Genomic DNA, 24,354 nt, shown 5'->3' on the forward strand with positions numbered 1-24,354 from the left:
CTGTGGGGGTGGACCACAGTCTTAGGGCCTTAGGCTTCTGTACATTGAGGGCAGAGTCCGGTGCGTACACCCCTCAAACAAGGGAAGCAAGATCACCCCAGGGGGGGCTATATGAGTGGCAATGGTGTATGTATATAGATGTGGGATCCCCTCACACTGTTTTAATTCTGAAGAAGGGTCTCGATCCGAAATGTCACCCATTTCTTCTCTCCAGAGATTTTGCCTGCCCCGCTGAGTTACTCCAGCATTTTGTATCTATCCTCTGTTTGAATTACTAAGCTCTGGTTCTGTGCAGGGAATTATTTGGTACTTTCTCCGAGTTCTTTCCATGACTAATATTGTCCATGCGCCTTTAATTGATGTCTGCCCTAACTGTCGCAAAGGCCGAGCGGCCGCCCTGCCAGCACTGCCGTAAAGCGCAGCGGGCTCGAGTTAATAAGGGCGGGCGGGTGTCGTAAAGAGCGGCAGATGGTGGTGAAGATGGCGGCGGTGCCGGAGCCGCCGAGCGAAGGGGCAACTCCCGCAGCCACCGCGGTCCCAGCCCCGGCTCCCGTGCCCGTCCCCTCCCCGGCGCCCGTCCCCGCTGCATCCCCCGCACCCTCGCCGTCGCCCAGCCCGTCGCCGACGCTGGCGGTGAAGGCAGAGGCGGCGGAGAGCCCAGGGGCCGGGGCCGGGGCTGGGCCTGGCGGGGGCCCGGGAGTTGGAGCTGGGACCGGGACTGGGACTGGGACCGGGAGCTGGAGCCGCCCCCGCCCCTGCCCCCGCCCCCGGGACCGAGCTGAGCGAACGCCACACGCTGCTCGCCGTGCTGCAGTTCCTGAAGAAGAACCGCTTCCGTGAGGCGGAGGAGACGCTGCGGCGGGAGGCGAGCGTGCAGGAGGGGCCGGACGAGGCTCTGCGGGCGGCCGGGCCCCGCGGATCCGACTCCGTGCACCAGCCCGACGTCAGCTCGGTGCTGTCGGCCTACAGCAACCAGGGGGACCCCAGCCTGTACGAGGAGTACTACTGCGGCCTCAAGGCCTTCATCGAGGCGGCGCTGGACGCGCTCAAGGCCGAGCTGGCCAGCCTCCTCTATCCGGTCTTCGTGCACCTCTACCTGGAGCTGGTGTACAACGAACACGAACGGGAGGCCCGCCTCTTCTTCCATAGGTCAGCCCCAATGCAGTGTGGTGTGTGGGATATAACACTCAGTGTGTAAACCCCTGCAACCCAAGCACAGATGGGGGGGCCTGACACCTCTTCCACAGGTCAGCCCCAATGTACAGTGGTGTGTGGAATATAACTGTCAGCGTGTAATCCCTATTAAGTGGTGCGCTGGAGTACTGGTACATAATAGTACACAAGTCTGACACTTCTTCCTCAGGTCAGCAGACAACACAATGTGGTGTGGAATGTACACCATAGTGTATAAACTCGTGTATCCAGATGAGAGGTCTCGCATCTCTTCTAAGGTTAGCCCCAAAACATTATCTGAAGAAGGGTTTCGACCTGAAACGTCACCCATTCCTTCTTTCCAGAGATGCTGCCTGTCCCGCTGAGTTACTCCAGCATTTTGTGTGTACCTTCAGTGTATACACATAGAAACATATAAATTAGGTGCAGGAGTAGGCCATTCGGCCCTTCGAGCGTGTGGTGTGGTGTGCACAGTGAGGTGTGTGCACTTAGTGTGTAAATGTGTAAGCCCCTGTAACTGGAGCACTCGTGCACAATAGTACGCGTCTGACACTTCTTCCACATGTCATCAGGTGCACAGTCTGGTTTGCAGTATTCCAGTCAGTGGGTAAACCCCTGTAACTGAGTGGGAGATCTGACACCTCTTCCACAGGTCAGCCTCCAATACAGTGTGAACACTGTAAACCTCGAGCTGGGGCTCTAGTGCACAAGTCTGATACTCCCACAGGTCAGCAGCCCCAGTGCATTGTGAACACTAAGGTGGAATAACGCTGATAGTATGCAAGCACCTGTAACTGAAGCACTAGTACACAAAAGTACATGTCTGACTCTTCTTCCTCAGGTCAGCAGCCAACACAGTTTGGTGGGCCGAAGGACCTGTTTAGGTCTGTACAGCTCCATTACTTTGTAACACATGGTGGTGTGTAAATCCTTGGAGCATGAATGGGAGGGTTCGCACTCGATATTGGCTTATTATTGTAATGTTCATGTGATAAGAATTTGGCCATTCGGCCCATCAAGTCTACTCTGCCATGGCTGATCTATCTCCCCATATCTTCTGACACCCGTACTAATCAATGGGTACAAGCTTTTGTTTGCATGCTATTCAGCCAAATACTATATACATTAGTCCAATCAATCTATACAAAGACACCAGGTAGTGCACCCAATGGCACAGCACAGTATGGTAGATTAAACAAATGACTGCAGCCCTTTGTCACCCCGTTAACCTGCTGCACGGTTTATTACAGGTACCACGGAGATCAGGAAGGCTACTACCATGATGACCTGCGGGTGCTGGCCGGCCTGTCCAAGAAGGAGCACATGCAGGGCAACGAGACAGTGCTGGACTTCCGCACCAGCAAGTTTGTGCTGCGCATCTCGCGGGACTCTTACCAGTGCCTGAAGCGACACCTGCAGGAGCAACACAACAACCAGATCTGGAACATTGTGCAGGAGCACCTCTTCATCGATGTCTTCGACGGCATGCCCAGGAGCAAGCAGCAGATCGAGCTGACCTCCGGAGGGATGGCCGGCGAAGCCAAGAGGGAGGCAAACAAAACCAAGGTGTGGACTGGGTTACGATCGCTCTCCGCAGGGTGGGTGGAACTCTGACACCTCATCTTTTCTCCACACGGTTGGTTCATAGACCCCATGTCTTCTGCACAGGGTTAACTCGTAGACCCCACCCCATCTCCACAGGGTTGACTCATAGACCCCCATCCCATCTCCACAGGGTTGATTCATAGACCCCCACCCCATCTCCACAGAGTGGGCTCTTGGACTCCACTACTTCTCTGCAGGATCTATGGGGAATCCAGGACCGTAGACCTTCTCTGTAAAGTTGGTGGGGAATCATGGACACCACCCCATCTCTGCAGTATGGGTGGGGAACCCTGGAGCCTCGTTTCAGTTATCTAATGGATTAATGGGTTGAGGACCTTGATTGCCATATTAAGGAGAGGGAAGTTGTGCAGCTGCACAATTGGTGCCTAACAGCGCCAAAGACCCGCGTTCAATTCTGACCACACATGGTGTCTGGAGTTTGCAAGTTCTCCCTGTGACCGCGTGGGTTTTCTCGGGGTGCTCCGGTTTTCTCCCATATTCCAAAGATGTGCACGTTTATAGGTTAATTGGCTTCTGTAAATTGTCCCTTAGGTGCAGGACAGAACTAGTGAACTGGTGATCGCTGGTCAGCGCGGACTTGGTGGGCCAAAGGGCCTGTTTCCACGCTGCATCTCTAAACTAGGGAGGGGGAATGGAGCAGGTCAGGCTCGGGCTTGTCACTGTTGTCTTCCTCACAGAGATGCTGTCTGAGTTGTCTGTTTTAATTGCTGTTCTGAGCTGCCAGTGTGAGGAGCCACAGTGCAGATGTGGCCACTCGGGTGGGGAACAGGTGGGGAACGGGGGGGGGGAATCGGGGCTCAGCTAACTTGTACAAATCTTGGCAGGTGTTCTTTGGGCTGCTGAAGGAGCCCGAGATTGAACTGCCTCTGGATGACGAAGATGAGGAAGGAGAGAATGAGGAGGGCAAACCCAAGAAGAAGAAGCCGAAGAAGGACAGTCTGGGGGCCAAGAGCAAGAAGCAGGACCCTAATGCTCCTCAAGTGAACAGGTCCGTGGCAGGCACCATCACAGTGGGTAGACCAGACCAGCCCTGGTCCCCCGCTATAACGCTCAGTTAGTGACATTTTTTAAATGAATCAAGAGAAGGCGTTTTAAAATACCAATGGTGTTCATGGGGACAGGGGGACGTCTTCCATTCTGAGACCTTTTTGCTGCACTCACTCCATGGCAGGAACAACATAGGAGCTGTTCGCTCCACAGTATCACATGGAATAATTAAGTGTCAGATCCTGTGCCCAAACAAGTCAATCACTACCAGATCTTTGGTCAGTTATACTGGCTCCATCCATACTTAGTTTTTCAAATCTCTCCTCATTCGCAACTCTGCCATATCTGTAACCTCCTTCAACCCACAACCCTCTGATATTGTAATTCCATTCTGGCCAGCTATTCAAACTTAATTGCTCTACCATTAATAAAGTCCAAAATGTTTAATTGACATATGTACCGACAATGAAATTCATACTTCACACGCCCACTAACCCAATAACACGTACAATATACAAAAATCAATGAAATTAATTAATAACCACTGGACTGGTAACCATACAGTGCAAAAAACTGTCTGTAGTGCAACCAAAGCATTTCACCGATGCTGAGGTTAGTGTGCAGTGTTCAAGAGTCTGTAGGAAAGAACTGCAGATGCTGATTTAAATCGAAGGTAGACAAAATGCTGGAGTAACTCACTCAGCAGGACAGGCAGTATCTCTGGAGAGAAGGAATGGGTGATGTTTCGGGTCAAGACCCTTCTTCAGACTCTGGTGGTTGCTGGGAAGATTCTGTTCTTGAACCTGAAGGTCACAGTTTTCTACCTGATGGTAGCAGCGAGATGAAAGCGTGACCAGGGTGGTGTGGGTGTTTGATGCTATTGGCTGCCTCTTAGTGGAAGCGCCTCCTGTAGTTCCCTTCGATGGTGGGGAGGTCAGTACCTGTGAGGCAGTATCCACCACTCTCTGTAGTCTCCTTACCGAACCAGGGCATGATGCAACCAGCCAGCTGTGATTCAGTTGACCTGACTTCTGGAATTCTTTCCCTAAACCTCTCTCCATTTAATTGCATTAGTTAATGTTGTCTAGCTTTCGGATATTTTCCCAATGTCCCCTCTGGTCATTACTCTGTGTCGTAATATTTCTGTCAAGTGTCTTGGGAAAATGTTGTTATGGTACAGGTGCTATATAAATAGTGGTTCTTGTTGGTGCCATTGAGTTGTTTACAAGGCCATTTATTTAATCAACAAAGATTACCTAGTTCTGAAGATAGTTTATACAAGATAATTTTGAAAACTGGCTCTTGCTTTTCCTGCATTACTAGATGCAATTCCTTTTCAAATTACTGCTTTAGCTGTTAAACATCACAATCAGTCCCACGGTATAAATGAAAGTCTAACTGCTTTCTTTCCTACTGATCAAAATCAATAACCCCACTCTCACCATCGACGGCACCACTGTCTCCCCATCTCCCCAGGCCCGCAACCTTGGCGTGATCTTTGATTCCACCCTCTCCCTTGAGCCTCACATCCGCCATGTCATTAAAACCTTCTTTCATCTCCGCAACGTCGCCAAACTCAGACCCTCTCTCACACCTCCCGCTGCTGAAAGACTCATCCATGCCTTCATCTCCTCCCGACTGGACTACTGCAACTCGCTTCTCCTTGGCATCAGCTCCACCTACATCAACCGACTCCAACTGGTCCAGAACGCAGCTGCCCGACTCATCACCCACACCAAATCCTGGCATCACATCACTCCAGTCCTCAAACAACTTCACTGGCTTCCCATCTCCCACCGGATCAACTAGAAAATCCTGATCCTCACCTACAAAGCCCTCCACCATCTGGCCCCCCCATATCTCACTGACCTCCTCTCCCCCTACCAACCCTCACAGTCCCTCAGATCCACATCAGCCGGTCTCCTCTCCATCCACGTCCAACCTCCGCAGTTTTGGGGACAGAGCCTTCTCCAGGGCAGCTCCCAGGCTCTGGAACTCCCTCCCCCAACTGATCCGCAATTCCGTGTCCCTCACCATCTTCCAGTCCCGCCTCAAGACCCATCTTTTCACCTCTGCCTATCCTTAGCCCCACGTCCCCCTCCCTTTTCATTTGTGCATTCATTGCCTCATATTGTGTTTTGTATTGAATTCTGTCTTTACTTTGTGTACTAGTCATGTCTCTACTATTTATTTCATTCCCCTTACATGTTTTTCTCTACCTGCTAAATTTTTGTAAGGTGTCCTTGAGACTCTTGAAAGGCGCCCATAAATAACATTTATTATTATTATTATTACTGAAGAATTCCACTTCCCGAGCTGAAGGACTCTGACAAGTTGGACAAGATCATGATAATGAAGGAAGCCACGAAGAGGGTGAAGCTCGGTCCTGACTGCCTGCCTTCCATCTGCTTTTACACCTTTCTCAACGCCTATCAGGTGAATGATGTACTCCTTCTAAGTGGGAGTAGAACGGTGATGTCTGATGAATCACCACCTCTGATCAGGCCCTTTCCTTGCCGTGGCGGGCAGCAGATGTGTTGCAGTGTCAGTGCTTTTTGTCGATAAAAAGATGCCGGGACACACATCCTTCCTAGGGTCTACGGCAAATCGCCATCCTATAAGCTGTTAAACTATTTAGGGGTCTGACTGTCTAATTTAATTAATTAATAACTATGTAATGCATTAATTAATGAACACATTTTATTTTTTTAACTTTTTGTAATAGTAAATACTCTTTTAAACAAAAAAAAAGTGAAAATCTAGTTTTTAACTTTTTAGAGGTGCCGATGCACTGTACTAATGCATGCCCTCACAAAAAGCAGTGCACAATGTGTTGGGAAGGATATTCTGCTGGTTAGAGGTCCAGGTGTACGGTGTTCCCTGGAAAAGATATTTAGTGTGCTTTGGGGGACAGATTGTATATTTTCAAAGTTTAAAGGAGATGTGCAGGGAAAGTATTTTTACATAGTTGAGTGCCTGGACCAATCTGCCAAGGGTGGTGATATAAGCAGATATGATAATGGTGTTTAAAAGCATTTTGGATTGACACATGGATATGCAAGGAATGGAGTGATATGGGTTATGTGCTGGTAGATAAGAGTTGGGCTTGGCATTACGTTGTCCACAGATATTGTGGGCCAAAGGGCCTGTTCTGGTACTGTGCTGTTCTATGGTCTAATGAAGGTGAAATCGCTGATTTGTGCCATCTGTATGTGTGCTCTGGTAAACTAAGGTGCAAAGCCACGAAGAACACGGGAAAATCTCACTGAAATAAGCAAAATGATGAATGCCGTCTAAAATTCTCAGCACCAGGAGTTACTGTTTAGGACATGAAATCTTCATACTTAAAGGAGTTTGGAAGTTTGAACTGAGGTGGACTGCTTCTTGTTGTCGAGTGAGATCCAGGAAGGTTTAGGAATCAAGGGATATTGTGAACCAGGGCAAACTTCATGAGGAAGAGGCATGATCCTATTGAACGTGCAGCAGCATGATAGAATGTGTTCCTGGGGAGAACGATTACTAAATGGGTTAAAAGTGAATCTTCATATAATGCTTAATTATGGGCAGCATAGAGGCAGAGCAGGTAGAGCCGCTGCCTTACAGCTCCAGTGTTTGGGTTCGATCCTGACCCTGAGTGCTGTTTGTGTGGAGTTTGCACGTTTTCCCAGTGACCATGTGGGTATACATGGGTGCAGTATTTTCCTCCCAAAGACATGCAGATTGGTGAGTTAGTTGTCCCCCAGTTGTAGAAGCATGGGAGTTGATGGGAATAGGTTAGTGCAAATGGGCGCTGAGGGTTGGCAGGGATTCGATGGGCCAAAAGGCCTGATTGCGTGACGAAGCATTAAAGGTAAAATTGGAGTTGCTCAATCTGTACACTACCTTGGTTGCATTGGGGATTCTGTGCACACTGCATCTTCCAACTTTGCGTGTGGTCTGCCTGGTCTCTGATCACTGCCGTTCTGTTACTGGTCCAGGGTCTCACTGCGGTCGATTTCACCGACGATTCCAGTCTGATCGCGGGCGGGTTCGCCGATTCCACCGTGAGGGTGTGGAGCGCCACGCCGAAGAAGCTGCGGAGCGTCAAAGGGGCTACGGGTAAAGCATGCGGAACCCGGGATCCGGCTTTGGCAGTCTGCCTGTGGCTGTGAGATTGTAGTGGGAAACGGAACTGGTCCAACTGGCAGCTGGGACTGCAAGAGTGGTGGCTATGATGCACTGTTAAATGATCTTCCCCATATTGCTTATTGTCCCATTCCCCTCCGTAGGCTTGTTCATTCCACAGACACCAGTATAGAACAGCGCAGCAACAGGCCCTTTAGCCCACAATGTCCATGCCAAAAATGAATCCAAGTTAAATTAATCTCCTCAGCCTGCATATCCACATGCCTATCTAATTTTGATAGAATTTCTTAAGCCATGGTACCTATGTGTTGTACAAAACTGTGCAGGGTCTCTTCATGGGTATTTTCACGCTTCCTAGCCTCCTTTCCGTTGTTCTTTCAGGCCAGGTTTGACAGCTCACTGAGCTAGAATCATGTTCTGCTCCTTAGACACAAACCGCTGTTTATCATCACACCTCACTTACACTGGCTTTGTCAATAGACTCTGTGTTGTGCTCCCCATATTCCTCCTGTCCCCACCCCTGCCACCCCCACACAAGGAGCTGGCTGCAGGATGGCTAGTGACTTGCTATTCTGCAAATGTCTCCTCCCTCCATGGGTTTTCCCAAGACTTTGTTTCCCAGGGAGATTTTGCCTGTAGATTCTCCATACCTCCAGCTGTGCACAGTAGTAGTGTGGAGCTCTGCATTTCTCTGGCACACGGTTTGAAGTGAGAGGTATAAGTAGCGGTGAAGGACTCGCCTCTCCCTTGGAGAGGGCTGAGTTTTTGTGAAATGTGTCTGGTCCAGTTGGGGAGTGAATGAGGGTGGTGGCAGAGTGAGGGTGGTGGCAGGGGGAGGGTGTGTTGGCCCTTGTTCTCAGTATGGGTGCAAACAGCAGTCTCACTGAGTGTTTTATCCAACACCTGCAGATCTCAGTTTAATCGACAAGGAATCTGAGGACGTGCTGGAGAGAATAATGGATGAGAAGTCTGCCTGCGAGTTTAAAATGTTACTGGGACATGGTGGCCCCGTGTACGGCACCAGCTTTAGTCCCGACAGGTGAGGCGCCTGGAAACTCTTAGATACAACGTTGTGCTCTTGGTCAGCTAATTGTTTTGTGGATGTTGATTGATGCATAAATTTAGTCCAACGTTTGTGATGATGATATTGTCAGAGTGATACAGCAGGGAAATAGGCCCTTCGACCCACTGAGTCCACTCCAACCATCAACAATTCATTTATATTGACCCTACTTTTAAATTCTCCCCACATTCCCGTCAACTACCCCCTCTCAGATTCTACCTCACCCACACTCCAGGGGAAATTCGCAGCAGCCAATTAACCAACCGACCCACGGGGGGTGGGGGGGGGAGGGGGACACAAACCAGAGTACAGAATACTTGGCCCATCAAGTCTATGGCACTACCTAACAGCAGCCCCGTCAGTCTCATTGGCGGGTTTTTGACTCATAAACGAAGTGCAACAATTGACATGCAGTTAGCAGGTAGGATAATGACAGAAACATTCTGTGGCCGTGGGCTATTGTGAGTGACACTGTTCACTTTTGTTCTTCAGGAACTACCTTCTGTCCAGCTCGGAAGACGGGACGGTGAGGCTGTGGAGTCTACAAACCTTCACCTGCCTGGTGGGTTACAAGGGACATAACTACCCGGTGTGGGACACCCAGTTCTCTCCATACGGCTACTACTTCATTTCAGGGGGCCACGATCGAGTGGCACGGTGAGTGTGTGTGTGTCTGAACCATGACTGGCGGTGCGTTGTGTCTGAGTCACATCGCCCACCCCACTATGTTCATGCTGACAAGTGGCAGCCTCCTGTGTAAATCCCATCTCCCTGCACTTGCATTAGCACCAACATCTAAAGAAAAACAATGAACAGCACATGCTGGGTTATAACAATGATAGACACAACGTGCTGTAGTAGCCCAGCAGATCGAGCAACATCTCTGGAGAAAAAGGACGGGTGACGTTTTGGGTCGGACAGTCTGAAGAATGGTCTTGACCCAAAACATCACCCATCCTTTTTCTCCAGAAATGCTGTCTGACCCACTGAGTCACTCCAACATTTTGTGTCAACATTTAACTTACCATTTACTTGGAAAGCATCTTGAAGTAGTATGACATGCAGAACGTAAACAGGCCATTTGGCCCAACCAGATAAGGTTCCTGCCCGTGTTTAACCCAGATTTCCCCGAGCCTTTCATATCCACGTATCTCTGAAGGTTCCCGACCCAAAATCTTGTCTATCCATGTCGACCAGAGATGTTGCCTGACCCTCTGAGTTACTCCAACATGGGATCCTTAATTTTGCTAGCCCGAGCTGTCTCCTCCCCTTCCTTAACCCTCGAGCTGTCTCCTCCCACCCCCCCCCCCCCCCCCCGCTCTCGGGCTCCTCCTCCTCCCCCTTTCCTTCCTTCTCCCCTCCCACCCCACCCCCCATCAGTCTGAAGAAGGGTTTCGGCCTATTTTCTTCGCTCCATAGATGCTGCTGCACCCGCTGAGTTTCTCCAGCAATTTTGTGTTACTCCAACACTTTGTTTTGCTCAACTTTCTAACATTTGCAATTCCTTTGTTTCTTCTCTCTATCCATATAGCTGCCCAAATGTCTTTTAAATGTTATTGTACTTGCCTCCTCTGGCAGCTCGTTCCATATACTCACCATCTAACTGAAAACATTGCCCTTCAAGTTAGTCATACAGAACAGGCATTTGGCCCAACTCATCCATTCCGACCAAGGTGTCCATTAATGTTTGTTCTGCCGGCTCACGTTTGACCCATATCGTTCTCAAATGTTCCTATCTATGTACCTGTCCCAGCTGTCTTTTAAATGTTGTGCCTGCCTTAACTACAGCTCATTCCATATAGCTACCACCCTTTTGAGTGGAAAGGTTTGCCTGTCATGTTCCTATTAAATCTTTCTGGGCACCTTAGATGACTGTCCACTTTATCTACACCTCTTGTGATTTTATAAATCTGCATACTAAGGGCTCAGTAAACGCAAATTGCTGTTTTTGACTGAGTTGCCGTGACCTGTGTATTTATGTGAATGTGCCGTGAACATGATCATCACATTGTGATGTTCCACCCGCCAGGCTCTGGGTGACAGACCACTACCAGCCTCTGCGAATCTTCTCTGGTCATCTCTCTGATGTCACCTGCACCAGATTTCACCCCAACTCCAACTACGTGGCAACTGGATCTGCAGACAGGACCATCCGGCTCTGGGACGTTCTGAACGGCAACTGCGTGCGAATCCTGACTGGACACAAGGTGGGCAGCCCGGCACGGGTGGCTGGCAGGGACCTGGCCGAGACGGGCGTTAGTAACGGCCTCTCATTTCTCACGCTAGGGGCCGATCCACTCGCTGGCGTTTTCTCCCAGCGGCAGGTACCTGGCGTCAGGCGCCACGGACGGACGGGTGCTGCTGTGGGACATCGGGCACGGGCTGCTGGTGGGGGAGCTAAACGGCCACACGGACACCGTCTACTCTCTCAAGTTCAGTCGGGACGGCGAGATACTAGCCTCAGGTGAGACCCTTCATCTCTTGCAATTCGGGGGCAGGGTGGGATCTTCCGTGAAGATCAACATTCCCGTCTGTTCTAAGGTGGTGATAGGCATTTTCCCATTGGCATGTTCAGTTATGGGACTCTGAATGGTAGGGTCCTGGGAAATGTTGTAGAACAAAGGGATCTGGACTACGTAGAATATATTACAATATAGCACATGAACGGATCCTTACGGATGCTAGACACAAAATGCTGGAGTAACTCAGCAGCATCTCTGGAGAGAAGGAATGGGTGACGTTTTGGGTCGAGACCCTTCTTCAGACTGGGTCTCGACCTCGACCCCAGTGTGTTAAAAGAAGCACGGGAACTGGTGCCCCAGTGCAAGGACCCGGGGAAATAAACACCTGGTGAAGTAGGTGCCGAACTATTGACATTTTTGAATAGTTGGGTAGCGGACTGCCAGTTTTCCTGCATGCAGTTGTCATGTTGGTATTTGTGGGATTGCACTGTGTAAATTCACTGCTGTACTTCTGCGGTTACAACACCCTTTGGAGTTTATTGCATGGGACAGTATTGCTGAGACGGTAGGATGGAATATGCACTACAGATCATGGGCAATTGCCAGAGTGTACAGTGTGTGAACACTCAATGATACAGCCCAGATGGTGGCAGGCTGGAGTGATGAATATGGGTCCTGGTCGCAGTACCCACTGGTGAAACTGGGGGCTCCATGGATGTGCAGGGAATGCCTGACTCGTGCTTTGTTGTTGCAGGCTCCATGGATCACACGGTGAAGATGTGGGATACGATCAAGGCCTTTGAGGATCTGGAGACGGACGATTTTAGCACTGCCACCGGCCACATCAACCTGGCCGACAACTCACAGGAGCTGCTGCTGGGCTCCTACATGACCAAGTCCACGCCAGTCATCGGCCTGCACTTCACCCGCCGCAACCTGTTGTTGGCTGCCGGGGCCTACAATCCCCAGTGATGGGCCGCTCACAGCACTGACACCCTTGCCCAGGGCCATACAACCCGCAGTGACTCTACTCCTCATCCCCGGGGCCCGCAACCCACAGTGACCGATCCCTCCTGTGACCACTCCCCTCATCGCTGGCCCAGGGCCGTACTACTTGTAGTGACTCTCCCTCGCTGTCACTGGCTGGTCCAGGGGTGTACAACCCACTGATGCCCCTTCAACCCCCCCTCCCCCCTGCAAGAGTGTGTGACCAGCCCTGCCCCGTGCTAGCGTGACCTTCTGACTGCCACAGATTACAGATCAAGGATAAAAACCTGCCTTTACCCATCCTTGTTCCCCCAACCCCCACGTGGTTCTCAGAACGAACAAAGGATGCAGCTATTTCCACGGTATCCGTGGCATTCCCTTACGTACCCAGCCCGCACCAAGGTGACCAGCCTCATCTAGCCTCAGCCCCTCCCACACCGAGGTGATCAGCCTCTCCTGCCCACAGAGATCAGCCTTTTCTTGCCTTTCCCTCCCACGCTGAGGTGATCAGCCTCCGCCACATTCGCGACACGTTGCCGCACAGATATTTTGAAAGAATGTGAATGAGAAATTTGTCCCTCATTGTGTTTTTTTCTAAAAGTTTTGATGAAATTTACAATAAAACACTGAAATACATCATGGTATCCCGAAAATGTTTCTGCTAAGTGAGAAGTAAATCTTCCCTTTGCAAAGGGAAGATCCATCAATGTTTTGCACACAATCTACTTCACCTAGTTGGAACTTACACTCCCTTTACTGTTGCTTTTAAAGCCCAGTAGTTGCACATCTGCACAAGGATCAGAGTTGGTGAGCATGTGGGGAGTGTGTAAGTGAATGTGGGAGCACAACTGGGAGGATGGGTCATTGACACCTGAAACTCGCCACTCGACAGGACAATTTTGATTTGAAAATGAAACACTGCCAAAGTTGATTCCCAGTAGATTTACTTGCATTAGGTAACTTGCATTACAACACCATAGTGACACGATTGGAGAGGTTTAAAATATTTCCACAAGTCCAACAAAAAAGACATATGCTCTTCCTTAATTTCATAATTACACCCTCGCTGAAATGACCCTGAAATAAATCAGAAAGAGGTGAATAAGACATTAGTAATGCAGGGGATGAACTTGTCTTAAGACAGGCTTCTGGAGCCAAGCTGAATCAAAGGAAGAACAAGGCAGCAGAATATTATCTGAATGTTAGATTATGAAAAGGGGAGGTGCAACGGGACTTGGGTGTCCTTGTACACCAGTCACTGAAAGTAAACATGCAGGTACAGCAGGCAGTGAAGAAAGCAAATTGCATGTTGGCCTTCATAGGACAGAGCAGGCACCCATTAGATACATAATAAAGCTCCTACACTGCCCTGCCATGGATTAGACAGATTATAACTCCCTCACAAACTAATAACAAAAATGGCTGTGATCGGACAGTGTAGGAGCTTAAATCGCCCTCTGTCATCCCATTAATTAATTATTGTCAATACTTATTTTGTAATTTAAAAACTAGATTTAATTCATTTACATTTTTATTATCAAAAGATTACTAAAAACATTAAATTAGGCAGTTGAGCTCTTAAGCACGATCTAGAACTATCCACATTAGACACTGACAGCAAGGAACAATGTGCGAACTGGCATTTTATTGTCTAAAAAAACAGCTGTAAATGAAAATCCTCACCGCACATCATTTCTGGTCTGCGATTGCCGGTGGTGCCTTCTTCTTTGATCGCAGTTTGAAGAATAATATGAGTGACGCGATCCCTGCGTACGTAACCAGCACGTACTGTGAGGATGAAAAACAGAGCGAGGTCAGAAAAATGCTCCTTAATGGCACCGTGATGCCGTGGGGAGAGCCGCTGCCTCACAGTACCAGAGATCCGGGTTTGATCCTGATCTCAGTTGCTGTCTGTGTGGAGTTTGCAGTTCTCCCTAAGACAGCGTGGGTTGCCTCCGGGTTCTCTGGTTTCCTCCCATATCCCAAAGACATGTAGGCCTGTTAATTGTTAGACTTCTGTAAACTGCCCCCAGTGGGTAGGGAGAGGATCAAAGGTGGGATAACAGAACTAGTGTGAACGGGTGATCGATCTTCATCACTGCCTTGTTCAGGATCTCCGACATCTAGCTAACAACATCAATCAATCTCAATACAAGGAATTACAGATGCTGGAATCCTGAGCAAAACACAGTGCTGGAGAAATAAACAGGTGACATTTTGGGTCAGCCTGATAGTTGGGGGAGAAAGCTGGACAAGAAAAATAGTTGTGCGGCAAAGCCATGCAAGTGATAGATGGATACAGGCGAGTGGGGGGGGGGGGTGATTGGCAAATGTGTGGAGATTGTGACAAGTCTAAAGTGTTAAATTGTCATTTGTACCAACAACAGAACAAAGACATTTTTACTTGCAGCAGCTTAACAGGCCTGTTAACATAATATGTAATAAATAAAAATTCAATAAATTAACAATCACATTAGTGCAAAAAAAAGACAAAAACATGAGGTGCAAAGGAGACCAAAGGGTGTCTGATAAGGAGGAGTAAAATGTGAAGGAGGGAGAGGGATATGGGTGGAAGGGGAGGGATGAGTGTGGGTGGAAGGGGACGGGGCGAGGGAGAAGACGTCGGGGGGATCTCGCAGCCAACCATGCAGACCCCTGCCTCCTGTGTCACTGTCCCAGTACTCACGTTCCTCCTGCCTGTGATAGAGTAGGCATTGAAGTACTTGTAGAATCCAGTGAACTGGTGCTGACCGGGCACATCATGACCCGCCATTCTGACTGACACAGGCTGCAGAGGAATAAAAAGATGGGTTACATCAAGCATTGCAATGATCATCTCAGCATCGTGGTCTGAGTGTGTAGCCCATTAGTTTGCTCTGCAGCCGGACACATACTGCTCCGCTCTGCACATGAAAGATGAGATTGTTGTGGAGAGACTGTGGGAGGTCGAGGGAATGTTACCAGGACCAGAATACTGCAGCTCAACGGGACGGAGTTAGCACCGAGGAGAACTGACTGATGCACACACGGTTACAGGTTGCTTAGAGGGAGGACAGCTTAACTGGGGCCTTTCCTCAACAACAAGATACAAAGACGACAGATAGCACAATGGGCTAAGAGTTCGGCTGGCGACCGAAGGTAGCCGGTCAAATCCTGTTACATACTGGTTGTCTTAGTAGGGGCAGACACTTCACGCCACCTTTGCTGTGTGTAATGGAATGTATTACGGCGGCAGGCGCGGGGCCTTTCCTGCTAAAAATGCATTTCGTTGTCTCTGTACTGTACACTGACAATGACAATTAATTGAATCATTTCATTTTTTTTTTTTTTTCAAGATACAATTTATTTATCATTTGGACCCCTTGAGGTCCAAACGAAATGACGTTTGGACCTCAAGGGGTCCAAATGATAAATAAACACACATACCTCCAACCATCAGTGAGGATGCATCCCTTGGCAGAGGGTCAGACCAGGGATAGGATTCTGCAGGGGAGACTTGCCGCAGGGGGTGAGGCGGTACAGGGGTGAGGCACCCCCAGGGGTGGGGTGGTACTGGGGATAATTTCCCCAAGGGTACAATGCTACAGGAGTTCCTCCAAGGGTGGAATGCTGGACAGAAGCCCCCCCGCACCATGGAGTGCTGGGCGGTAGAGATCCCCCAGGGGTGGGGTGCCAGAGAGAAGACCTCACCTCAACCCCACCACTCTAACCTCTAACATTGGGGTGGGGTGCTGGACAGAGGCCTCTCCCCAGGGAGTGAGGTGATGCAGTGGAGAATTCCCCCAGGAGTGGGGAGTTTCTGATCTCCGTCCTCAGGGTGGGAACGGCTGAACCTCTCCCTTCTCCCAGTGGTCAGTCCGGGGCCGAACCCTGCGGGGCGGGTGTGGTGCCGGCCTGGTCCCCCGGCGACTGAGGCCCAGCGGTGTCGCCGGCTGTCGCGCCGGTAGCCCGGCCCCTCCCGCAGGTTCGTTTCGGTTCCAGCGGACCTTCCCCCGGCCAGGCCCAGGGCACCATCAGACCCGGACCTTGCCCAGGCCCAGGCCGCCGGCTCTCACCTTCACTCCGCCGCCGCCAACGTCCTTCACAGGCCCGCCCGGGTTTCAGAAGCGGCGCCGGAAATCCCAGCCCACGGCAGCGCCTATTGGGCGGGCGAGGAGTCAATCACCATGACCGGGACTGGCGCCACCTCCCATTGGGCCGCTCGGACCGAGCGCTCCCGCCCCTCGACAGCCATTGGCTAATGACTGAAGGTCCCGCCCATCGACTGTAAGACCGCGCGATAGGAGGAGAGCGACGTCACACAGGATCGGCCCGTCGCTGATTGGGCGAGGCCGCGGAGTCTGCAGGGCCCCGGAAGTGTTTGTGCTGCGACCAGAAGTCCTTCCGGGGGTCGGAGTCATGGCGATGTCCATGTGAGCGGCCGGGCTCCTCTAGGATCTTTGGTGAGGAGGATCCAAGGGCCTGAGGCCAGGGAGCAGGGAGCAGGGAGCAGGGAGACGAGAGGGTCGCGGGGAGGGGGAAAGGAGCAGGAGACCTGCGTGGGCGGACGAGGGGGATCGCAGCCCCCGGCATTGGGGCGGAGCAGGAGGAAGAGGCCATTCGCCCCCTCGTTAGTTGTACATCACAGGAACAGGCCGTTCAATGCACGATCTTCGGTTTACGTTCCCTCCATGGTGGGAATAGATAGGGCGAATTAACGGTCTTTTACCCCAAGGTCGTAGAATTCGGAGCCGGAGTTTTAAGGTTAGAGGGAAAGGTTAGGAAACTGAGAGGCAACATTTGTACACAGACGGTGGAAAGTATATGGAATGAGCTGCCAGACGAAGTAATTGAGGCAGACACTACAACAACATTTGGAAGTCATTTAGAAAGGTACATGCATAGGAAAGGTTTAGAGGGGTATTGGTCAATCGTGGGCAGGTGGGACTAGTGGAGATGGTGGGCATCTTGGTCAGCATCGGCAAGTTGGGCTGTGAGTCTGTTTTGTGCTGTGTGACTCGATAGCTCCAATCCATTTGATCTGGCTGCCAGACCACACTATGTGCCAATACTACATCTGGTGTCTCAGTAACTTGGTAAGAGTCCAGAATGCCAGTCACCAGTGAAGAGGATGTGCCTAAATGTGTTTTTACCTCTCCAGGTGTTGACAATGGCTGCAGAAGATGAGAGCTTTCCCCGTGGGGGGATACAGAGGAAGGCTGCAGCAGGGAAGAGCAAGAGGAAGGAGGAAGAGGATGACTTGTTTCATGTAAGTTCTGGAGATGAGGCAACTGGGAAGCAGCAGTGGAATTTACAGATGGGAGGATGATTTCCAATGTGCGGATGGATGTTGGGTTTCTGTCGCCGATACAGCCGGTCAGAGTGTTTAGTAGTGTTCACTTTTAATCATTCACTGTGAATCCATGGTTGAATATTTCCGTATGTCACGTAATTTCAATCCACCTTCACCAACTAATCAACAAGTGCGTTTGAGACCCCATTTGCAAATGTACTGCCGGCTGTCAACAATATAACATTGCTTTCTGCTGTAGTCGGGGAATAAAGGGAACTTCATTCTGTGTCTGGCATGAGGATGGAAATAGCTCAGTGTTCACTCCAATGCTATACTTGCTCCATTCAGTTGTGCGGTCCTTTTTGTGAGCATACTTTATAAATGTTGTGCTCTGCCTCCAGTGGCCCAGCGCTGAGCCTCGTACAAGGCCCCAAAGGTAGAAAAAAGGAAGAAAGAAATAAACGATGAGAAAACGAAAAAGCCAATTGGGGTGGAAGGAGGGCCATCGCGGAGGAAACAGCCACCGGAAGCAGACGTGCTCACGTTCAAGGTATGTTAGCCATCAAGTACATTTTGTGTGGTTCATTGGTACTTTATTATCACATGCCTAGGTAAAATGAAATACCTTTATTGCATACAGTTCAGTATAGATCTTGCTCTTCATATGAACAATTATACTTTAGTACAGGAGGGGATAAAATAGTAGATTACACTCACACGACACACAAAAGTTGCCGCGTTTCTGGCACCAACTGATATTCTTCAAGTTCAAAGCTACTAATAATGTAGAGCCCTAACTTGGCCATAAAGGCCCATAGTCCTGGCTGCGGCACTGGGTTGGAGTTGCAGAGGTTGGCCTGGTCTGGCGATGTGGTTCGTGTTCTCCACCACTGCTCCGTTCCACTGCAGGCCGCGTGCTCTGCCTCTTGGAGCTGCACCCGAAGTAATCGAGCCCCTGGCTATTGCAGGGCCTCCAGCAGCCTATTCCATGGACTCGTTGACCCACAAATGTGCCGTTCCCTCACCTCACATATCCAACGTTCAGCCTCTGTGCCCCGAGGCAGCACCCGCAGCTGACCTCAGAAACCACAGAGCACGAGAGGTCAGCTCCCAGCCCCCTCACCGATCCTCTCCTTCATTCACTGCCATCTGGGAAGCCGGATTGAGGCAAAGATAATTTATCCCTCCCCGTCCATCTGTTCCATGTACAGTTTGTGACATGGTGACTGCACACCGTCCTTCAAAACCTCCGTCAATTTCAGCTGGTCCAGAATTTTGCGTCCAGTGTGGGAAAGTACCAGCTTCGCTATCTGTAGTTTTCCTAGCCCTAATCCTCATACAGCTATTGCATTGAAATAGGCCCTTCAGCCCACTTTGTCCATGCCAACCCTTGGACTGGGCAGCATCCACATCTCTCTTTCGCTCCTTTCCCCATGCAGAAACTGACGGTGGGCACCCTGTTGCTTGGATGTGTGAAGGAAGTGACTGACTTTGAACTGGCGGTGGGTTTGCCCCACGGCCTCACCGGCTACGTCAACCTCACCAGCATCTGCGAAGCGTTTACACAGTCCCTGAGCAAGCAGGTCAGCGAGGACCTGACCGAGGTGAGTCCGATCATTATCCCTCTCTTACCTCTGGGCCTCTACAGTGTCACCTTGCTGGGACCTGTGCAAGCGTCACTTTGGGGGTAGTTCTGGATGTGCATTTGACAATGGGGTAGTGATCAGGAGATGTGGGGTGACATGAGCAACTGCAGATGCTTGAATCTTCAGTAAAACACAAAGTGCTGCAGGAACTGAGCAGGACGTGCAGCCCTTGTGGAGAGAATGGACAGATAAAGTTACCAGTCGAGACCTTTCTTCAGGCTGATGGATTATGGAGAGAGAAAGCTGATAAAGAGGTGGGTGCGGGACAAAGGCTGGAAAGTAATGGGTGGATACAAACGTCGGGGTGATTGGCAGATGGATGGGGTAAGTGACGAGGGATAGAGGTGAAAAGGAGACAAAATGTTGTCAATTAAGGAGGGAAGAGGAGAAGCAAAATATAAAGCCAGATGGGTATGGGTGGATGGGGATTGGAATAAAAGGAAAATGTGGGAATTGGGGATTGGAGATGAGCGTGCGGAGAAGGGACGAGGAACAAGGTTATTGTGGGTGTGTGGGGATTGGTGGTGGGAGAAAAGTGTGCGCACTGGGATGGGGGCCAGGGGGAGGAAATGGGGGTAGGAGGAGTATTGCTTGAAATATGAAAACAAATGTTCCGACTGTTGGGTTGTTCGATCCTCAAGCCTAGGCCAGAGGGAGGGCTAATAAGGGGGCCGAGTCTACGTTTGCTATGTTTTTGTAAGTCTCCATTAGCTTCAGGCAGCCGAGTGAATCTGCCTCGAGTCATTGTACGGCGGTGGTTGTTTGTGCTCCGAGCTTCTGCTTCTTGTTGCCGTCGTGTTTCCCCAGGACCTGACGGCTCTGTCCGGCCTATTCAGCCCCGGCATGGTCGTGCGCTGCGTCGTCTCCCGGCTCGGCGCAACAAAGACCAACCGCCACAGCCTGAAGCTGTCCATTAACCCCAAGGAGGTGAACGCGGCGCTGTCGGCAGGGGCGCTGCGCGCTGGCATGGTGAGTGAGCAGCCGTGAGCGGAGTGGCAAAGAGTCACCCACTGTATGCTATAGCCCTCTAAAGAGTCGCCCACTGTATCCTGTAGCCCAGTAAAGGGTCACCCACTCTATCCCACTCTCAGTAAAGGGTCGGCCACTGTATCCTATTGCCTAGTATAAGGTCGCACACTGTATACGTCCCTAGTAAACGGTTACCCCCTGTTTCTTGCCCCCATAAAGGGTCACCCCCTCTACAGCTACCCAGCAAAGGGTTGCCCACTATCTTTTTGCCCAGTAAAGGGCCGCCCACTGTATCCTCTCATTAAGCCTTGCTTGTCAATGGTTCTTGGCCCCATTAAGTGAACGGCATTATTGGTTTGTTCTTGGTGGTCGTTTTGTTGGAATAATAAACATGAGACATGAGTGGCTTTATTTGTGATAACTTGTCAGACAACGAGAACAGTTAATCAGAGACTGTTCTACAGACTCGAAGCATGCGGCATTTTTATACCATTTTTTGGTAGCAGCAATGTAAAGTTCGTCACGTACACAGTTTACAAGGTTAGCTGCTGTGATCCAGCATTCTGTAATTTTCCCCCCATCACCATGGCCTTATCACCAAAAATAAAAAACAAGCCACGCAGGTGTTCAGGTTTTTGGCTTTGTGTGTCAGTGTGACCAGACATGCTTAGCCTAGGGCTGAAGGGAATCTTCACTGGAGTATGGTTCGTTTCCCAAGGTATGAAGTGCTGCCCGGGCTCATTCCAAGATGGAAGAACGGCTCAATTCCCTGTAACCTGCTGCCCAGTTGCAGCAGCAGCAGGAGGCCCGCTGAGCATCGCTCTTGTTTTGTATAAATTCCTGCTCTGCACCGTTCCTGCTGCTGTTCACAGTTTGCTGCTCCCTCTCTCTCTCCCTCTCTCCAGCTGCTCTCTGGCTGTGTATCGAGTGTGGAGGACCACGGCTATTTGGTTGATATTGGAGTCAAGGTCACCAAGGCCTTCCTGCCGCAACAGAAAGCACAGGAGTACATTAAAAACAGGAACCAAGGTAGGCCATCCTCGGGAGCAGTCTCTGTTACCGGGACAGCTCTTCATGCACCGCGGAATTGGAAAGAGGTGGTAAACTATCCCCGTAACTCTGAACAGTGTCACTTGGTCAAACCCTCAGGTGTCGGTGTGCTGTATTGTATTGTATTGCCCACGCACCAGCACTCAGAAGTTGCCAATCTTCACGCCACGCTTATTAGAACACAGAGCCGTACAGCACAGGAATAAGTCCATCGACCCACAATGTCTGTGCTGAACATGATGCGAAGACCATCTCTTATCCACCTGCACGCAAACTATGCCCCTCCATTCCCTACATATCCACGTGTCTATCCAAACGTCCTTTATACGCCACTATTGTATCTGCCTCAACCCCCACACCTGGCAGCGGCTCCAGGAACTCACCACCCTCTGTTAAAATAAACTTGCCTCGCGCATCACCTTTAAACTCTGCCCCATTCAATTTATTCCTGTCATAAAGGTTGAAAGCGCACACCACCAGATTTAAGGCGGATTCTTCCCCGCTGTTATTAGGCTACCGATCGTTCCTCCCATAGGCTAGAGTGTAGCCCTGTTCTTCCAACCTACCTCGTACACCTTGCATATTTTCCTCTGTAACAGCAACACTATAACGGCATAACACCATATTATGCACTCTGTTTACACTACCCGTTTTACTTGTTTATGGCCTGATTGTACTGGTGTATCGTGTATGATTTAACTGGATAGAATGCAAAGCTTCTCACTGTATGAATACACGGGACAATAATAATTCAATGCTGATACTGCAATGCTCCCCAGCAACTTCCTAACGGGTGGGAATGTCTTATCCTCCAGAGCACACTGAGAATGTTGGTAATTGAATGATACTCACCAATGGTGATAAATTTTTCATGGACTATTTGGTGTTTTCTTGTTTTGCTGGCACCAGGACTGCCTCTCCGTGTTGGTCAGTACCTGAACGTCCTGTTGGAGGTGATAAAGGACAACGGCCGATTCGCCCAGCTTTCAGTCCGCACTAACGACGTTGCCACGGCAATGGCAGCTGAGGATCAGAATTGGGGCTTTGGCAACCTGCTGCCGGGGTTGGTGGTGAATGCCGAAGTTCAGAAGGTACAGCTCTTGGGATCATGTATTCTCCTCCATTCCCACAAAGGTGGAAGCTCCCCCTGAAGTCCCTCTTAAATCTCTCCCCTCCCACCTTTCGCCTGTCCCCTCCAGTTTCAGAATCCCTTGTCCTGGGGAACATTCGCTTTATCCATGCAACTCGTGGCACGTACTTCCCCAGGCTCTGACCCATGCCTACGAGACTTATTTTGGACCTCTGCTGATTTTATTCCAGGTGAACCCCCATAGTCTGGTCCTGCAGTTCCTCTCTGACCTGTCAGGCACTGTTGACTTCAATCACCTGGATCCACAGAGAGTGGGGAACTACCGCACAGGTCAAAAGGTGAGCGCTTGGGAATAGTGGATGTACCATCAGAACATCGTGTGATGAGTCCTTGACAAACGTGAGAGTAATTGCATGAGCGTAAGATCCAGCGGGTCACAAGTGTTTAATTGTCTTCTGCACCGACAACGGGACAATGAAATTGTTACATTATGTCGGTAAAACGCAATTACACAACTTACAGCGAACAATGAGAGACAGATTCGAGGCCTGAAGCTAATGGAACTCCGCAGCATCAGGCAGCATCTCTGGATGGAAATGGGCAATGTTTCTGGTCGGGACACTTATTCAGACTGATGATGCTACCTGGCCTGTCTATTCCCTCTGCAGGTGCTGACTGACTTGCAGAGTCAGTGTGGACTCAATGGGCTGAATGTCATAAAGAAATGGGCTCTTGTATGTTCATTGTTCTGTTTGGCATGTACAGCATGGAAACGGGCCATTTGGCACACTGAGTCCAGGCCGACCATCGATCACCCGTTCACACTAGTTCTATGTTATTCCACTTTTGCATCCACTCCCCTCACACCAGGGGCAATTTGCAGAGGCCTATAAACCTACACGTCTTTGTGATGTGGGAGGTAACAGGAGCACGCAGTGGAAATCCACGCGGTCACAGTGATAACATGCAAACTCCACACAGACAGCACCCGAGGTCAAGATCAAATCTGGGTCTCCAGGTAGGGGAAATCAAGAACCAGAGAATATAGGTTTAAAAATTATCGGGGTATCTAAATCTAAATTTAAATTCTCGGGGTATCTTAATCTAAATTGTATTAGTTATTTAAGTTATGACATCAGATGAAAGCTGCATACCAAATCTCGTTGCTCTTATATGCAATGAAATAAAAGATATTATTATTATTATTAAAAGGGAAAGATTAAATAGGGCCCTGAGGGGCCATGTTTTCATACACGGTGGTAGATGTATGGAACGAGCTGTGGGAGGAGGTAGTAGTGGCAGGTATTATAACAACATTTAACAGACACTTGGACAAGTACATGGCTAGGAATGGTTTAGGGATATGGGGAATCTTGGGAGAATGGGACTAGTTTGAATGTGGCGTGGACGAGTTGGTGCAAAGGGCCTGTTTCCATGCTGTGTGATTCTGGCTCTCTGACCGCACTGTGTTCTCCTCCAGATGAAGGCCTGCGTGCTGTACCTGTACCCCGACTCCAAGTCCGTGCACCTGACGCTGCGGCCCCTCTTCCTGCAGCCGGGCGCGGATGTGCAGCTGCCCAGTGGCCCGCCCGTCAGCGAGGTGCTGCAGCACTGCACCGTCGCCTACTACCAAAAGGGCGCCGGCGTCACCTTCCGGGCGGAAGATGGATCGTTTGTTTACTCTCGCGTAAGTCGCTCCCCTTCCCTCCCCCACTCAAACCTTTTCCCCAGGGTGGAAATGTGAAAGACTAGAGGGCAACGGTTTAAAGGAGAGGTGCTGGGCACGTTTTTGTTTTTTACACAGAGGGTGGCAGGTGCCTGGAACGCTCTGCCAGGGGTGGTGGTGGAGGCAGATACGATAGTGGCATTTAAGAGGCTCTTAGATGGACACATACAGTGGCTTG

At 50.2% G+C, this 24,354-nt stretch overlaps 3 protein-coding genes across 3 annotated transcripts in view; 2 read left to right on the forward strand and 1 right to left on the reverse strand.

The window, feature by feature from the left end:
• Positions 1-467: 467 nt before the first annotated feature.
• On the forward strand, positions 468-13,059 carry taf5 (TAF5 RNA polymerase II, TATA box binding protein (TBP)-associated factor). The gene is given in 11 exon segments (XM_055647121.1): positions 468-731; positions 733-1,149; positions 2,424-2,739; positions 3,624-3,787; positions 6,087-6,222; positions 7,764-7,884; positions 8,821-8,950; positions 9,467-9,631; positions 11,004-11,181; positions 11,261-11,438; positions 12,191-13,059. Coding segments are annotated over 11 exon segments (2,286 nt in total). The 5' UTR covers position 468; the 3' UTR covers positions 12,409-13,059.
• A 291-nt stretch (positions 13,060-13,350) lies between these two features.
• On the reverse strand, positions 13,351-16,628 carry atp5md (ATP synthase membrane subunit k). Its single transcript, XM_055647122.1, has 4 exons — positions 16,479-16,628; positions 15,110-15,211; positions 14,107-14,211; positions 13,351-13,500 (listed from the first exon to the last, which is right to left on the reverse strand). The coding sequence occupies exons 2-3, from the start codon at positions 15,194-15,196 to the stop codon at positions 14,113-14,115; spliced, it is 186 nt and encodes a 61-aa protein (XP_055503097.1). The 5' UTR covers positions 15,197-15,211; positions 16,479-16,628; the 3' UTR covers positions 13,351-13,500; positions 14,107-14,112.
• The window catches only part of pdcd11 (programmed cell death 11), a 43,809-nt gene continuing 35,456 nt past the window's right edge, over positions 16,002-24,354 (forward strand). Inside the window, 12 exon segments of the mRNA XM_055646523.1 lie at positions 16,002-16,070; positions 16,273-16,572; positions 16,707-16,865; positions 17,564-17,671; positions 18,097-18,115; positions 18,118-18,245; positions 19,135-19,299; positions 20,149-20,310; positions 21,216-21,339; positions 22,270-22,451; positions 22,681-22,788; positions 23,931-24,137. Of these exon segments, the coding sequence (XP_055502498.1) occupies positions 16,002-16,070; positions 16,273-16,572; positions 16,707-16,865; positions 17,564-17,671; positions 18,097-18,115; positions 18,118-18,245; positions 19,135-19,299; positions 20,149-20,310; positions 21,216-21,339; positions 22,270-22,451; positions 22,681-22,788; positions 23,931-24,137 (1,731 nt within the window).

Source organism: Leucoraja erinacea, chromosome 15 (genome assembly GCF_028641065.1).
Source record: "Leucoraja erinacea ecotype New England chromosome 15, Leri_hhj_1, whole genome shotgun sequence".
Taxonomy (NCBI): Eukaryota; Metazoa; Chordata; class Chondrichthyes; order Rajiformes; family Rajidae; genus Leucoraja; species Leucoraja erinaceus.